Source organism: Cydia splendana, chromosome 9 (assembly GCF_910591565.1).
Source record: "Cydia splendana chromosome 9, ilCydSple1.2, whole genome shotgun sequence".
NCBI classification, from domain to species: Eukaryota; Metazoa; Arthropoda; class Insecta; order Lepidoptera; family Tortricidae; genus Cydia; species Cydia splendana.
Window position 1 is genome coordinate 7,062,256 of NC_085968.1, and position 16,481 is coordinate 7,078,736.

Genomic DNA, 16,481 nt, shown 5'->3' on the forward strand with positions numbered 1-16,481 from the left:
GCGGATTTTCCACACTCTCAACACCGCCTAGTATTAGTTGTCATAGGTCTGAAAATACCGATGGTTGAGTCGTATCCTGCCTAACACCACATCGCGGAAGTTTGCTTATGCTGATGACTTGCCCCTTGTGACACAAAAAGACAGCTTGGAAATGAAACTAAATAGCCTGGAAAAGGACCTGGATCTATTAGATGACTATTTCTCTCAGTGGCGTTTGTGCCCCAGAACTTCCAAGAACGAGGTGTTCTGCTTTCACCAGTGCAACAAACTAGCCAACAAGGAGCTGAGAGTAAAATTCAGAGGCAATCTTCTCCGACACAACTTCCTTCCTAAGTATCCTGGATTGAAGCCTTAACTTCAAGGAGCACCTAAGCAGCCTATCTGCAAAACTGGGCAAATAGATATAACGTTGGAGACTAAAAAGCTGTTCATTTATACAATTAGTGCGTATAATGTATTGTTTTCATAATTAGCTCTTCAAAACTGTAAAATCGAAAAACTCGAAAAAGCCGGTTTTATTAAAGTGAAAACCCGGTTTTGGCAATTGGCTGTAAACCCGGTTTTTTCGATTTCGGTGAAACCGGGTTTGTGACGCCTAGCTAGCGCTAATTGCAGTTTGAGCATTACACGTATTTACGAGTACGGTACGAGTAAAGCATTATATGCGATTGCCAAGTCATTATATGTAATAACAAAATAAAGATATCTTATTGATACTGTTTTATCACCCCCTGGCACTGGTTGCGAGACTTGCACCTTTTTACATGTAATGTTTTTGATGGGATCTCATTTCTTTTTGTAGGCAGTCCTTCTTTTCGGGTACTCACACCCATACTATATATACACATATCATAACTAAACACATCTTCATTCGTACTCACATCGTACATCGTAGTGTACCTTTACTATTTGTAGGAACTGCAACAGTAACTTTGTAATAGCATATATTTATATGGAATTACAAACTTACTTAAGCAGTTCTTAGATCTTTAAAACGTGACTGATATTGCAATATTTTTAGGTTTTTTATGGCTTGATAAGCTGAAATGAAAACTACTTATGTTTAAAATTTGAAGTTTTTGGGTATGCTAGAAGTACCTTAGAATTGTGATGATCGGTGAGTGAGCGAGTGAGTGAGTGTGTCAGTGTCGAAACTAAGGAACTTTGACGTACAATAATTCTTAAACTACAAGTTCAGATTTGATGTTTTGAGAATATGTATATCTAAAGCATGTTAAGCCCTATATGTAACTGAAAATTCAGGGTTTTAGCTTCAGCCAGCACAAAATAACAGGCCGTCGAAAATGGCCTGAATCGTTTCGAGAAAAGGATGGTACGGCCGTGCCTCTTTGTTTTGCTCGACTTGGCGGCAGATGTCTAAATACTGATTAGGTATAGTGATAATTGTCAAGACTATTGCGAAAATACTACTTGTGTGTGTTTTGCTTTATTTCATATATTATTTGTGCATAACGGGGTCCCTTTGTTTCCCATAAAGTTTTAAGTCATAATGTCTTGTTTGTCATATTATCGTTAGTCATAAAACTGAAACCGTTAACTTTTCAGGGTTTTCGTAAGGTTATTCTATAGATGGGTTAGGTTAGGGGTCATCCATTAATTACGTCACACTTTTAGGGGGAGGGAGGGGTCAAGAAAATGTGACATGTTGTGACATGGGGGAGGGGGGAGTCACAAACATTGTGATGTCACTTTAACTTCATCAGTAACCGAAAATTAATTTATATTTTTTTTATTCGCTGTACAGTTAAATAATGAGATTTTGGATGTAACTTTCGTTGTGTTATAAAATTACTAATATTTATATATCAAAAATATTATTTTATTAAAAATATCATGCCGAGTTAATATTGTCGATTTCGTTGTCACACCAGGGGGGGAGGGGTTTGCAAAATGTGACCAAGTGTGACAAGGAGGGGGGGGGGGGGTAAAAACCCTAGAAATTCGTGTGACGTAATTAATGGATGATCCCTTAGGTTAGGTTTGTTTTATGGCATTCCTGAAAAGTTACACGTTTCTGAGAAAAACCAATTATGACTAACGAAAATTCGGACAAACAATACATTATGACTTAAAACTATTTGGGAAACAATAGAGACCCGTGCATAACATTCTATGTTCTATGTGTTGTTCTATAGCGAATGGGACTGTCCATAAATTACGTCATCGATTTTTGACCCCCCCCCCCCCTAAATCATCCAAAAATCATGCTTCGAATGACCCCGTTTCCTCCTACGTCATGCTACCATCATCCGATGGCCAGACCCCCCCCCCCCCCTAATTTGAAATGACGTAATTTATGAATAGCCCCAATGTAATCTTTTCGCTAGGACTAAAGGGATTGAACAGATATGTATTTAGTATTTTGTTAAAATTTAGATTAATTTGAGTTTTTCTTGGAAATAGGAAATCTGTTGTGTGTTTTTTGTGTGTCTGGACAGGTTTTATTTGGATTGTATATGGTGTAATAATGGCAGTGTCTTATAGTAAATTGTGCAACGTGGGGGGTAAGTGGAATATTGGACGAGAGTCTATTCACGACAGTGGAACATTCACGACAGCCGTAGGCTGGTGTACTGTACACCTGCATGAATAAGGTATTTTTCGAAGCAAGTGTGATGAAAAGATCTTAACACGACAAATGTTTTAAGGTACTGATGTTAAATGTTTTACACGGTAGTGGGTGCATTCAGATATGCGATAAGAGTGACTAAAATATGCAGTTCTGAGGTTGCACAATGCACCGCCGCCGCGGCCCCCGCACTGCAGTCTCAACTATTTGATAAAGAGATTAACGACGTAAACGGCTAAGCTTTTTGTCGCCAGCAACAATCACAGAATTATTTTAAAAGCGCTCTATGTCTATAGCTTCATTTGTCTTATAGGACATTATTCTTTCGAAGTTTAGGAAGACTGATGAGTGGTTGTGTTGATAAAGTAAAGGTTTAGTGGGATTAGACAGTTTATGTAATACCTCTCTCTGACTACTCTGAGCTTTAGTAGCGTGTCATAAACTTATATAAATTAAAAGAGACTTTAACAAATAGAGGAAATGTTTTACATTCTTAAATAGTACAGTCAAGTGTAAAAATATGGTTGCACACATAATACTCAAAAATATGTCCCATAGCTCTTACCCGTATGTCAGCGAATTAAGAACTATGGGGCATATTTTTGAGAAGTTATATGCACCCATATTTTTACACTGGGCTGTACTTAAGATTTTACTATACTTTTACTAAGTATAAAAGTTACAAGCTAGTTGAATAATGATTTTTTACGCTGGTCGTAAGAAAAATGTGGCTAAATTTACAGATTGATTCATCAAAATTACTTTTGCTACTGTTACATATTAAAGGGAGTAATCGCCGATGATAAAGGCTTTTTAAAAAATGTTACAAATTATTCGTGATTTTAGTTATAAACAGCTTTCACTGTGCAAGGAAGTAGGTACGCAGGTACTAATGCTTTCAAACTGCATATTTTCTATTGTGGCACGTGACACAATAACCATCATTTTCACGGTAATAATAAATATAAAAAAATATTTTTGCCTAGTATCTTATTTTACGCAAGCATCTTTTATGAAAAAACATTGTGATATTATTGTAAAATTGTAAACTCGAGTTACCTATATAAAACTTCTATCTTTTGATATCGACTCATAAAATCAGTAACAATTTTGGTGATATCGCTCTTAATGTACTATTTAACGATTATCTAAAGTCGACCGTGTATTACATGTATCTAAATCAAAACACTTTCAAGGGTTAAATCCATTATTGAATTAAATGGCCGACATAATAATCCGAAGTTGATAAAAACTCTAATACTATAACACCACGAAATGATAGTAAGTCACGCGATAGCAACCCCATTTTAAAGCGATTTATTATTTAATATCAAACGAAAGGGTTTCAAAGCATTCAGATAATTACGTGTGTACATAAATATCAGTATTATCAAAAAGAATAGATAGTATAGAGGGGTCCTGTCATTGTAAATTTTGTAGTCACAGTAAATTTACTGCCATCTATCTACACACGACTAAAACTCAAAATGAAAACGTATAAAGTTATCAAAAAATGTATATATATGGATAAATGATTTTATTATTTTTATATCATTTTGATCCATGTTCATTCAACTAATATCTATGTGTTAAAATTGTTAAATATGAAACGGTGTCGTCACGCCATCTAGCCGAGGATAGGCTAAAGGTGTGTGCGCCATCTATTCGAGAATGACTTTTGCTTCAATTCCGAGGCACGTTTTTTCCTTAGACTTTATTCGTCTTATACGAAGTTAGATATGTCTTTGGTATTATTATGAATCAGGTGCATAAAACATGAAGGCTGTTTTTGTGTAATCAGCGGTATACGCTAACTTTTACAACAGACTCTGTTTGAAAAAAAAACCGGGCAAGTGCGAGTCGGACTCGCGCACGAAGGGTTCCGTACCATAATGAAAAAAAAAAACGGAAAAAAATGCAAAAATCACGTTTGTTGTATGGGAGCCCCATTTAAATCTTTATTTTATTCTGTTTTTAGTATTTGTTGTTATAGCGGCAACAGAAATACATCATCTGTGAAAATTTCAACTGTCTAGCTATCACGGTTCGTGAGATACAGCCTGGTGACAGACAGACGGACGGACGGACAGCGAAGTCTTAGTAATAGGGTCCCGTTTTACCTTTTGGGTACGGAACCCTAAAAAACCGGGCAAGTGCGAGTCGGACTCGCGCACGAAGGGTTCCGTACCATAATGCAAAAAAAAACGAACAAAAAAAAACGGTCACCCATCCAAGTACTGACCACTCCCGACGTTGCTTAACTTTGGTCAAAAATCACGTTTGTTGTATGGGAGCCCCATTTAAATCTTTATTTTATTCTGTTTTTAGTATTTGTTGTTATAGCGGCAACAGAAATACATCATCTGTGAAAATTTCAACTGTCTAGCTATCACGGTTCGTGAGATACAGCCTGGTGACAGACGGACGGACGGACGGACGGACGGACGGACGGACGGACGGACGGACAGCGAAGTCTTAGTAATAGGGTCCCGTTTTACCCTTTGGGTACGGAACCCTAAAAAGTACATCATATACATACCTATATTCAATTTATAATTTTCCCCTAGGCCAGGCGGTGAGTTTCATTCATAAGCAATACTTACAGCGTACGTAATGTATTTTTCTCTATTGAAGAAAAAAACAGATACATGCCAATAACATTTACAGCCAAGATTTCAGAATGGTACCTAAAAAAAAGTTTTAGAAGAACATTGTGATCGGAACTAATTGACGATTAATTGATTACGGTCTACGCTAACTTACCTGAAACAGGGTTTACCATTACAAAGTACGTATTTATTTAGCTAAAATTAGAACATTGCAGTTACTACATTTGTACACAAAATAGCTTGCAATGCTTACAAAATTCGTTTGGTATACCGCGTTAATCTTGCAGTCTAGTGTATACAAATTAATTGCTAGTTTGCGCAATGGACCGGCCGCCGCGCCGTCTGCTGCCGTCTCTAACCTACTTGCCTGATAGTCACAATTCACTATACCTTCACGGAAAGGATAAGTACGAACATGAAACACCCCATAAGCCTACTTAAAGGTCCCTTAACTTTCCCCGCTCAAACACTTTATTCGTGATGCCTTTGTTTACTCAATCGTTTTGTTCTGTTTCTGAACTATACTCTAAACCATAATTAGATTCCAAAAAAAGTAAGACAATGTTGCCACTTTTTACTAGCGCGTCTTGTATTTATGTAAAAATAAGTAAATAAAAGTACTTTTTTAAATCGTAGGCGTAAAATTACCAATAAATAAATTATCTTAGCGTATTTATTTATAAAAAGGAATTTACTATTTTACAAACAAATTATTGCAGTGGCAACATTTTTTGGAATCTAATTATGATTTAGAGTTTATAGAAGTATCCCAAGTAGCATTGCAAGCTGTATATAAGCTGTATTAAAGTTTATTTGTATACTATAAGCTGTACAGTTAGGCTGTACAAAGGCTGTATAAGCGCTTATACAGCCCTTATAAGTAAAAAAAGGGCCCAAATTATACAGCCTTTGGCGTTATTAGAGCTGTAGAGTAGCTGTATAAGCAATACATAAGCTGCATAATAGCTGCATTACAGCTATATTTCGGTGTAACAGGAAACCTTAACACTACAGATAATCTGTTATCAGTACGATATAAGATTATAAGTTTTAAATGAGTTATAAGAAAGAATTACAAGAGAATAATAATCATTTAAGAAACTAAAATGTCTTAATCTTGTTCATTCGTAATATAGTAATGGCGACAATAAAGTGTTATAGTGGATGGTAAAAGTAAAAGTAAATATTATACAGGACTTGAATGGAATATTACATTATTGGTAAGTGCGGATTATTTTTTATTGTGAACCTGTGTATCTTTTCTGGCAAAATATTTACGCGCCTGCAAAATAACAAAGAGAAACCATAAGGAAAATATCAAAAATCGGTAAAGTTACTGTTTGTTTTTAAGGTTAGAGTATCAAAAATATTTATAAATATTAATTCTAAGGCTAAACAATTTATTTTAGCTGGTAATCATAACACGGCGTTAGTCTGCTAAATATTTGCAAGTATTTCTTTAATTATATTTACAAATACGTTTTTTTTTTATTGTAAAATGGCGACAATTTTTAAACAGCCTACAGGATAGTTGGAGAGCATTATAATCTTAGTAGCTGTGCTGTGTAATAAATGGAGTGTCTTTTACAGCTTTTGTAATTAAAACAGCTTTATAATAGAATATTTGTATTCGTTTGGCTGTATTTCGGTTCTCCGTACATAAGTTATAAGTAATTCTCTTTAGAGATCCGTATAACAAATGAAAAACCTGTACTGTAACTGTCATATATTCCTTTAGTTTTATAATACACTTATTTTCAGAAATCATTACACTACTATACTTATACGAGTGTAAAATTACGCCAAAAGATTGTTATAAGCGACTCTATCAGTAATACAGAAAAAAGCTGTACTATAGCTGCCATTTATTCATTTGGTTTTATAATACCCTTACAGACAGAAGTTATACAACTACTATTCTTATAGGAGAGTAAGATTACGCCATAAGAAATAGCTTTAAAACGGGGTTGACAGATACATTTGTACAGCTACAAGTGCCAAGTGATACTACAATACAGCCTGTATACAGCTTTTACGATAAAATTAGCTTGTAGTGTTTCACAACACTTAATGTTTTAAAACGGAGTTGACAGATACTTTTGTACAGCTAAAAGTGCCAAGTGTTACTACAATACAGCCTGTATACAGCTTTTACGATAGAATTAGCTTGTAGTCTCTCACAACACTTTTAGTTTTATAGTAGATTTTTTATATTCTGATAAAGCACCCCATGCTTCCGCAGAATCCTTTATAATGATTTTATACAGCTTGAGCTGTATAATGTCTGTAAAGTACCTTTTATACAGCTTAAATCTTTTCTGACACTCTTATACGTCCCTTAAATCACTCTAAGTTCTTAATTGGCTGCTATATTGATGTTGCCGACACTTCCATGCTACTTGGGATGTTACTAATACCAGTGGTAGGTTATGTACCTATGTTGTATCTTTACACACTGACACGCCTCAGAAATCTCAGAATGAGGGCGTGATGTGACACGACCTAGCACAAGCTGATAACGTGAACGCATTCTAGGACTTCAAGCTCAGTGCTACAAAAATCGTTACAATAATTCGTTCTAGTTTCTTAGTTTAAATGTGATTCATGGACGATATAAATATACTGTCATCGGCTGGATTAACAAGCCGCCGTGGGTGTTAAGTTGTTATTAAGGTGGCAGACGTGCTTTGACATGCGTTCCACCCATTTGACAGGGGCTGTTGGACCACGTGCATCAGACTAGCATTCCGGGATTTAATTAGGGGTTTAAAAACAAACAACATCCGAAGAGCGGCTATTACGTTAAAATTATGACGAAGGTCCTGTCAAATACGTCAAATCTTGGTTAGTTTTACGAAATCACTTAATACGGTGGGTGAAAAATATAATTGCGTACCGCGGTGAGTCATGGAATTGCAACATCAGTGCAAATTTACAATAAGTGGCCACCAAACGGCATTCCGAAGAGCCTGCGACAAGTAAGCTTGCGCCCGCGATTACGAAGTTGCATACTTACAACCGAATCAAGCAACAACACAACTGCTTAAATCAAATCAAGTAGGTATATTTACTACATTAGCATGTGAATTATAATTAAAGTCTTTAGTTTCCCTACCGCTAGAGTTTTCCGAAACCACTTTCGAATCATCATCATCAATCGATATTTGCCACACTAACCTCCTTTACAAGCAGATCACTGAAAGTGAGTGATGGGAATTGTAATTTGAATGCTAATATCAAAGGATTAACAAGCGCCGGTGTAACTCGATCTGCAATTTATCTGTATTAAGATCTGAGATGACGACGCGGTGGGCTCGGCATTCAGCACGGATTACGATTAGTGTCTCGTAGGACATGTGTTGTAACCTCGGCATTACGTTTTAAATATAGATCTCACTGTCTCCGAATTTTCTTTGTGACGATGGGTCGTAGGAAGCAGCAATTTAGCGATAAATCTTAACAAACCTGCCCCACGTACTTGCACGAAGATGTTCATTGTTAAAACGTCACTGATTCAATATTATACTACACGTCGGAACGCCTTCATTAAAGGGTACTATCTGCCATCTAAAACCAGCCCAGATTAAAATAAACTAACAGTCACTAGTCAGCTGTGGTCGGGTGGTCTATTTCATTTAAGAAAAGCACATATCACGATGTAAATAAAAAAGCACAAGGATATCTTCCTTTCCAGTATTTAATTTAAGGACGGAAGCCGCATGACTCCACAACAAAAAATCCGATTAATTTTCACCGTTGTTCTGACGCGACCATTATGTTGGATGAATCGCTGTGAGATTCCGAGGCAGACGTGCGGGTAGACAAAGATACACGTTACTACATTGTACGTTGTCACGGCGAAAACTAGTGGCTTAGAAATAAACGTGATCTCACCAGGAAGTATTCACACAATAACATCAGGAAGGGAGGACGAAAATGTTTTCTTGCGGTAACTGAATGCCAACGTACGCGATGCCTGGATTGAAATCGCAATTCATCGTCATATGATGAAAAGAATGGCAAATAAATGTAATTCGACCAACCAAGAATGCGAAGGCAGATTAAAAAATTTGCGACCTGGACAATAAAAAAAGTTTATTTTATACTTTCTTCTCCCGCCATTTTGAGCTGTCATTATTAAACTGTCATTCGGCAAATGTTTCAGTTTTTCGGTCTATACCTACTTCAAAATGGCGGATGCGTCTCGAGCATATATTTGTTTTTTGCTCATTAACGTTGTAAAGTGTAATAAGACTAATAAGTATTGATAACTTATTTTATTTTATTTATTTATTTTTCTATGAAATTATAAATAACACTTGCACAGTCTATGCCAGCCATTCTCTAAGTGTGTTCCGCGGAACCCTAGGGTTCCGCGACACCCCTGCAGGGGTTCCGCAAGAATTTAGAACACTATGCTTTAGTCGCCTCGAAAAATTTTACTATGCAAAAAACACACTTCAAAAAACGATTGTTTTATTGTAGGGTTCCATCAAGTATTTCGCTTCCCAAAAGGTTTCCGTCAAAAAAAAGATTGAGAACCGCTGGTCTATGCTGTCAAAATCGTTGCAGAGTTATCTAAGTCTCACTCTATTAGTAAAGTCCAGCTATTACTTTACTAAAAACAAACTACCGAACAACGTCATACTCTACGATTACGAGCACACTTGATATTGGCGAAATCATTATATAAATTTGATGGAAGCCATTTTTTAAACTAAACTTAACTATTAGGGATAATAAAAAAAATACACCTGTGCCCTGTTTATCAAATGCTTGTAACTTGTAATACAAGTTACCAGCTTTTGATAAACAGGGCACTGATCTAAAGTAACGTGTTGACTTCCACATGTTTCCCAATAAATAAATACTTAAAACAAATGGGTGGTAAGAAATTTTCAAGCGCGACGTCGAGGTGAAGTGGTTCTACCTAACTAGGTACCACCTATTTTGAAGGCAAGCTTCTTCAATAGTGTTGAGACAATAGCCTTAAAACCCAGATGTCAAAAGTGCATTTAGCTCGACAGAGGTTACGTAGAGAATTAAAAAATATTGAAAAATATTTTAATCTGCCCTCGTAGAGATTATTTCGCGATAAATATATACAGCGATTGCTGTGTGATCATACTCGTGTTTCAAAATACATCAAGGAAACCATATAATGGTACCTATATTTCGGAAATGCACGAATGTACGAGCCGAAATCTTGCTAATTAGAGAAAACTCATCATATATTTTGATAGAACATTTCTTATTAATTTAAAATGACAGTAGCTAGGTACCGAACTAGTAAAACGAAAAAAGCAATGAAAGTGCAGTCGCACCTGGAAGTAAGCCGCTAGCCGCATTGGCTCCCTTCCAGCTCCACTGAACTTTGACAAGGAGCCGACAGTGGTGTAACTACAACTACCCACATCCATGTGTCTAGCGCGTAGCGCGCCAGTCTGCTAGGCACGCTTACAGAGCGCATCGTCTCAGTTTAACCAGTATAAGTGTAATTGCCGCCGCCCTTAAGGTAGCAGTGATTGGTTTTATTATATTGAACGCTCACCTACTCTTAACAAGCGTCGTGAACACACGGCCTAGACTATTACTGATAAAAATGATAAAGGATACTTGGAGTGCCTTTATTAGGTGGACAAGGTGGAAGTGTTAATAGTGGTTAGGAGGGACTATAGGGACAAACTCACCGACTAGGTAACACATTAATTTATAGTTTACAACAAACAGTAAACAGGATTGTGCTGCATTTTATGTGCACTAGTTTCAAACAACGAAGGCGGGACGGTCTTAGGAAGTCAATCACCTCACACCTATTCGTTCCTAGGTAATTGCACAAGCTCCTAAATTTACATAATTACAACTCGGTTTCGGTGTCGACATGTATGACAAATCTGGCATTCAAATTTAGGTTTGTTCCTACCTAATAACGCACTCCTAGCCTCTAGGCGATAGTGACCCTAGCTACGAAGCTGGAGGTCCCGGGTTCGAATCCCGATAAGGGCTTATATTTGTGTTTCTCGCAAACATTTGTTCCCGAGTTATTGATGTTTTCTATATGTATTTGTGATGTAATATGTCGCCTAGCAGCCTAGCACCCATGTCTGTGTAAGATTGTCCCCAAATATTTGTTTTATTGGTATTTGTGTCAGATCAACAAGATGTCCTCATAATATTACATTGTCACCGGCTTTGGATAAGTATACCAAATTTGACCGCTATCGAATGTCGGGAAGTGGTTCTAGTTTAGCTTCCAATATTTGACCCAACATAACATAAATAAATACCTACTAACGGGGAAAGTTAAATAAAAGCTTCTAAAAATCTAACACCATAAACCATAACAGCTTTTACCTCTGACTTATAACTGAACACAAGGAAGGTCAATATCACTAACAACTGCGAGAAGAGATCCTTATCTTCATCTCTATCTAATTGATCTTTAAATTGAACATCTGGTTTTCCACTCCACTTCTGAATAAACCGGGTCAACGTCCTCACATACGAGCGCTTTCCCTCTGAATTTCGGAATGCCTACAGTTGAAGTGAATTTGTTGATTGTATTGTATTGCACTCTACACTACATTGTTCTTACAGTATGAGCAAAATCAACAAGAATCCTTTTACGGGTTGACATTTCTGTCAAAACATTCGATTTTAAACCATGATTTTTTCGGTATAGATGCGCTGTTCATTACAGGGCTAAAAACTACAAAAAAGACTAATGTGAGTTTCGTTATCGAAGCGAAGCGCTCTTTCATAAAGACTCATTAAACGTAATTATTGTATCAATCAACGATAGATCGATATTTGAGAAGTTATTGATCACGTCCGCTGTACAATTGCCATCAGATATATTTGAGCGGCCAAGTTGCTAAAAACTACTGAACATGGACTCTACCGCCTTGACAATAGAGGCGTGTTTAGATATTTGTGAGCACCTTGGCCGCTCCGATAAACATATTTGATGGCGACTGTATATCGGACAGTGGCGGGTCGGATCGGACGTCAATTACTAGCGATACGCGTCCGCGACGAATTGGGCACGGGAATGAGTGCAGCTACGTGACCAGAACGGTCCACTCATACGTCAGTATTTTGACCGCTTTTGAACGCACATTGTAAAAATTTGGACACAGTTTAAACCCACGAGGAAACGTAAACGGTTTATGCGTTCAGGGTAGAATGCTGTTTTGGATCGGATTGTTTGTGCACACTATTCCCATTTATCTGAAAACGGAATTTGGTTCAGTATCAAAAGACAATCGAATTGCCTATATTTTCTCATTAAACTGTTAAAAATTACTTGAATTGTAACTTAGGAACACTAGCGAACGTTGAGACGAAAAAAATCTTCATTTGTTATTTTAGAGTTCGTGGTCGGCTAAATGACGAGTTGACGAGATAATTCTAGTCATTTAGCTCGAAAAAAAATGTTTGAAGCTATTATCACCTTTAATAAAACAGGTATCTAAACAGATAGACTATTATTATTTAAACTCTTCTGTGTATGTAAGGTAGGTACCTACCTATACCTACACGCTAGGCTGTATTTAACATGGCCGTTGATGAAGTTACAATACTGGTAAATTGATATGTATGCCGAGACGTGACGATTCATTCCGACACACCATCAAACACATAATAATCATGGCCCAATAATCCTCACTCACTGGAACTAATGGATTCCGCTACTGGATAAGTGTAGACTAGTGTAGAGTGCAGTCTACTGGACAAACCCCCTTCATATTGCGGTTGAAGGTTGTTAAAGTTAGACTTCCCACCTTTATTTTCCTTAACGAGGTATAGTACAGTTAGACTTCCCATTCCCACCTTTACTTTCCGTCTTAATTTAATAAGAGTTACTTATTTCAAAAGAAAACATATATTGGTACGTAATAATGTCAGTGCTCAGCAGTTGATCACAGGGTGATGATGATGAATACATGTAGTATGTAGTAGGTAGGTAGGTACAGCAATACGCTAATATAAGTAAAATAAATTATGCGTATTTTTAAGAAACCATTTCCAACCTTAGATACGGACTCTAATCGACCCGGAATTTGAAATATCAATAAGCGTAGGTATTACAATTGAAGTGGACACCACAATGGTACAAGAATATTACGCAACTGACATGGTGCAGACAGCGGAAGGCAGGTCTGGAACAGCCGAACGTATACGCCCTAGACAAAACAGCTTAACTAGGGTTACCAGACGTCAGGTTTTTTCTAGACATGTCAGGGATGAGTCGGATCACTTGTGAGGGCTCGAGGCGGAATGACGGTGTGTTTTAATAAAAAAATATGATCTTTATTAACATCGATACTAACTTTTTTATACGTTTTCAAGCTGCCAATTTTGTTGTTTCGTGTTACAGATATTTCGGCAATGTTGTAAGTATCACGTCACATAGTAACTGTGACGTGCTAAAGTTTTAGTTATAGTCAATTTTATTCTCAAGTTGCATGGTCTTTTAAATAAGGTTTCTTATTCATTTAAAATAATTCATATTGCAATCAATAATTACTAAATGTTCAGGCATCTCATGCGGCATGTGATAGTCGATTTAGAAATTTTATCAGGAATTCTCAAAAGTCTATCTGGCAACCCTAAACTTATCCGGCTTGATCTGCTGACAGTGCATTGTTGAAAGGTCGAAGCGGGGGTGTCCAATCATAAACAAAAGGCACTAACTACCTTTAAGCTTCATACAAACTTACTATCATTATCTTTAGGACGTCAGACAATGATTCCGGCCATCCGGGGTCCACGAACTGCACCGGAATGCAAATAAATAGATGCATATAAACAGGACGCCTCGCACCTGCGGCGGTGTTTGATATAGACAATGCGTCGTGTCGCAAATGACGGGGACGCGGGTTACATGCTAACAACGACACTGAATAATCACAGTCAGACAGACGGTTAGAATTGATTCCTCAAGACAAAATAGTATTGAGCTAGATGTTTGTTTTGTAGAGTGAAGCGTTTATGAAGTAGCTGTAAAGATGGTACTCTGTTTAATATAGAAGCGCTCGATAAATTATGGTTCGTAAAGACAAAGTCGCAAGTGACACGACGCGGCTTACATGCTAAAAACGATGCTGATTAATTTTTGAGTTAGACAGACGATTTATTATAAGGCTGATTAAAGAGAAAGGCTGTACTTTAAAGTAGAGTCGCGTACTGAAGAGAGTTGTTGTTCTAAATGACACTGAGAAGTTTACTCACTTAACTGAGCCTAACCCCAATGAAGTAAAATTTTCCACCATGGATGGTTGGAAGGCCAGATCAGGTGGTAGTCGTATTAGCAACGATGAACTATAGTAGGTACACTGTTAAAAATTATGTAATTTTACATGCAAAAAAATTACATAATCCTGTAAAATTTCCGAAAAATCTGGGAAATTTACGGAAAAATATGACATTTTACGTAATTCTCGTAAATTTTTACGAGAATTACGTAAAATGTCATATTTTTCCGTAAATTTCCCAGATTTTTCGGGAATTTTACAGGATTATGTAATTTTTTTGCATGTAAAATTACATAATTTTTAACAGTGTAGCCTATAACTTATCAGCGACGTCAGCCGTTCGAGTTCACGTAAGAATAATGAGCACAAGAGAAAACAATAAATGTTATTTTGTTACAGACGGGGCGATGTTAAGCGTGGTGGTAGCGCTGGCGTGCCTGAGCTTGGCGCGCTGCTCGCCGGAGCCCCACGCGCTGCGCGTCCACCCGCGTAACGCACACACTGCCTTGGTCAGTTTCATCATATACAGCGCAAATTTAGGATTTAAGCATTGCACGGCCGAGAAATTTACGCGGGACACGTCCGTTTTCATTTTGTTCGCGAGCTTTTGCAATTTTCTGTAGTTGAACTAAACAACGAATAGAGCCATGTCGGTACGAAGATTTCGTCGATTGTTCTGGATCGTCAATAGAACTACGCAGCGCCAGAACAATGAGAAATGCTCGGGTCGCAAAAAGCTCGAAGCAAATTTGTTATCGTTTCGCTAGACTGCTTGTCAGAATGCTCATGTTTGCCATGACAGCTTTTATAATAACGGGCTAGAGTAGAATGTTCATTTCGAGTAAATGTTTAAGTCCATTCGTATCGTAACTGACAAAGCGTGCCCCGTCACCTAGCTAAGAAAGGGTATATTGACTTTGACTAGCACTGATTTATTTGACAACAACGCCGAGTTTAGACGGACATTTCTGAATGCTCTTCAAACAAGACCATGTTATATGTTTTCAAACAAACCAGTTTTAAATGAACAAACATGATTGTTTTCAGGAACTAAACGGAGTCCTGGGCAAGATCGAAGAGAGACTGCGGGTATTGGACGCGGTCAGTGCGGCTCAGGCCAAGCAAGCGCGCAAGCTAGAAGTCATGCAGGACAAACTAGGTAAATTAAATTATAATATCTAAAGATGCTACTATTCATGAATTCATGATGAAGCTACATATAGAATCAGGCAAATTTTCAGGCTCAGGCATGAAACGACACATTCCTGGAGTAGAGTGCGTCAAAAGTAGCAAAGGGCTCATAACAATTATAATATTTGTTGCATAGTAGGTTAGGTACCAAAACTCCTCAAAACAAAACCCTGACATAGTTATTGAAACATCCATCAACATGTTTACCGTCTTAATTATTTATGCCTCAGTACCAATAGGAACAATAAAAGTTAATAACGTCGCGAAATTTCACGTATAAACGTTAATGTATTTAGCGCCACATCAATATTAATGAACATCATATCGATCATAAAGTTGTGTGATGTTTGTCGTTGGTGCATGTTAACTAAACTGAACGCACGGTGAATTTTCTAGACCGCAGAACTAGGCTACATATAAAACATACACATAAGACAGGGGTACATAAATCTTTCAATTAATCCTTAAACAACTATTTCTAAGTACATATATTAAAAATAAGTAAGATATTATTTTAATATCTGAGAGATCGAGCTTTGCTCGGAAAACATATAAAAACTCAAAAATGCGCGTTTTCTCAGAGATAAAACCTAGCTAGATCGATTTATCGCCCCCGAACACCCCATATAGCAAATTTCATCGAAATCGTTAGAGCCGTTTCCGAGATCCCCGATATATATAAACAAGAATTGCTCGTTTAAAGGTATTAGATAATCTTAGGATAATACTTATTTTACATCACGCTTTGTACCAGAACGGCACAGTCATATGATATGTTATCATTAAAGTCGAATTTGCCCCCTTCTCATCCGGGAAACCGATGGGCGACGGGTC

General features: G+C 37.2%; 2 protein-coding genes across 2 annotated transcripts in view; one reads left to right on the plus strand and one right to left on the minus strand.

Moving 5' to 3' along the window:
* Positions 1–16,481, minus strand: part of LOC134793461 (Golgi-associated PDZ and coiled-coil motif-containing protein-like) — a 95,449-nt gene that overhangs the window by 70,191 nt on the left and 8,777 nt on the right. The window lies entirely within an intron of this gene.
* The window catches only part of LOC134793981 (uncharacterized), a 34,788-nt gene that overhangs the window by 11,533 nt on the left and 6,774 nt on the right, over positions 1–16,481 (plus strand). The window contains exons 2-3 of the mRNA XM_063765692.1: positions 14,856–14,965; positions 15,504–15,615. Of these exons, the coding sequence (XP_063621762.1) occupies positions 14,864–14,965; positions 15,504–15,615 (214 nt within the window). The 5' untranslated portion in view covers positions 14,856–14,863. The remainder of the gene's footprint in view (positions 1–14,855; positions 14,966–15,503; positions 15,616–16,481) is intronic.